Genomic DNA, 1,342 nt, shown 5'->3' with positions numbered 1-1,342 from the left:
ACACACACACACACACACACACATACGTATATATTATATAATAATATATCAGTGTGTATAATTTATATTTTAATGTTCATATAACCTGCATTTTACAGTCTATTACAGTTGTATAATATGATGATCTCCCCTGCACTGCATCGTCCTGAACATCAGTAAGATAATGATGAACTCACCTGTATTGTATCGGACGTATATCAGTACGGAAATGATGAAATATAATCTAATATAATTTGATAGTAATATTTCAGCTGTATTGCCGTATGGTTCAGAGATATGGAATACAAACAAAACATTTCAATGAGAATTGAAAATCGTCCAAACAAAATGTTTACGAAGAATTCTATTAATCAAATTGAATTAATTTATTACAAATGAAGTGTTGGAAAGAGCTGGAGCTGAAGATATTAACACAAACATAAAAATGAGAAGATGGAGATGCCTAGGATATGTTCTAAGAATGCCGGAAACAAGATTGTCCTACCACACATGGTATTGGAAACCAAATGGAAAGAGAAAAAAAGGAAGACCAAGTGGGAGCTATAGAGACTGAATAAGGCATGAGGAAATCAACCAGGGCCTGGATGTGCCGAAATTGGAGGACGTGGCCAGGGACAGGCAAGCGTGACCTCGAGTGCTCTCAGCTTTATGTACCTGCTGACAGTATAGGGAGAGAGTAAGTAAGATAATGATGAACTCACCAGTATCACGATCCAGCCGCCATTGTCAGTAACGGTGTCGCAGACAACTTTCAGATAGTTTCTGAGAGAGACCACAGGTCGGGGGCCTAGACCTTGAACATCAGCGCACGACTCAGGCTGATGAAGAGAAATCCACAGAGAACGAGTTTGAACGACCGGTGTTGGAAATAGGGAGGGGAATTTGGTTTGGCTGCGACTTGACGTCAGACGTGGGGAAAGAGTTGTTTGTTTTAGTAAAGTTTTACGGCACTCGCAACTGCATACGGTCATATGAGCGCTAAGGGGTGGATGTCAACAGAGAAGACTAAACGGAGAATCAGGCTTATTCTGCTCAAGCCTCTAGCTTCAAACTTCAACATCACAAAGTCTGCTTCGACTATCAAGTAGTATCAAGGCACCCCGGAAATAACAGTTCACAAGAGAGTGACAAACACACAAAAGAAGTAGAGGAAAAATGATAAGAGTAATAGTAATATGAGGAAAGAAAAAGCAGCAGTTCCCCCTATGTTGTTCCGGCACAGTATGAGCATGGCATTGATAAATCAGCCCGTTTACAATACCACTGTGCATAAGAACATGTTAATGTATCCCCCTTTGGCAATGGCCTAAAACACTTCAGTCAGTAGGCTGCCCTGAGGGGG

General features: G+C 40.8%; 1 protein-coding gene across 1 annotated transcript in view; it reads right to left on the bottom strand.

Annotated features, from left to right (window-relative positions):
* LOC101851487 (fibrinogen C domain-containing protein 1) overlaps positions 1-1,342 on the bottom strand; it is a gene marked incomplete in the record, with an annotated part of 14,617 nt that overhangs the window by 7,967 nt on the left and 5,308 nt on the right. Inside the window, 1 exon segment of the mRNA XM_005095165.3 lies at positions 702-818. Coding sequence (XP_005095222.2) covers positions 702-818 — 117 coding nt within the window.

The sequence above is a fragment of the Aplysia californica genome, unplaced genomic scaffold (assembly GCF_000002075.1).
Source record: "Aplysia californica isolate F4 #8 unplaced genomic scaffold, AplCal3.0 scaffold00097, whole genome shotgun sequence".
Lineage (NCBI taxonomy): Eukaryota > Metazoa > Mollusca > Gastropoda > Aplysiida > Aplysiidae > Aplysia > Aplysia californica.
Note: the sequence above shows the minus strand (reverse complement) of the source record. Positions and strands in the feature narration are given on the sequence as shown.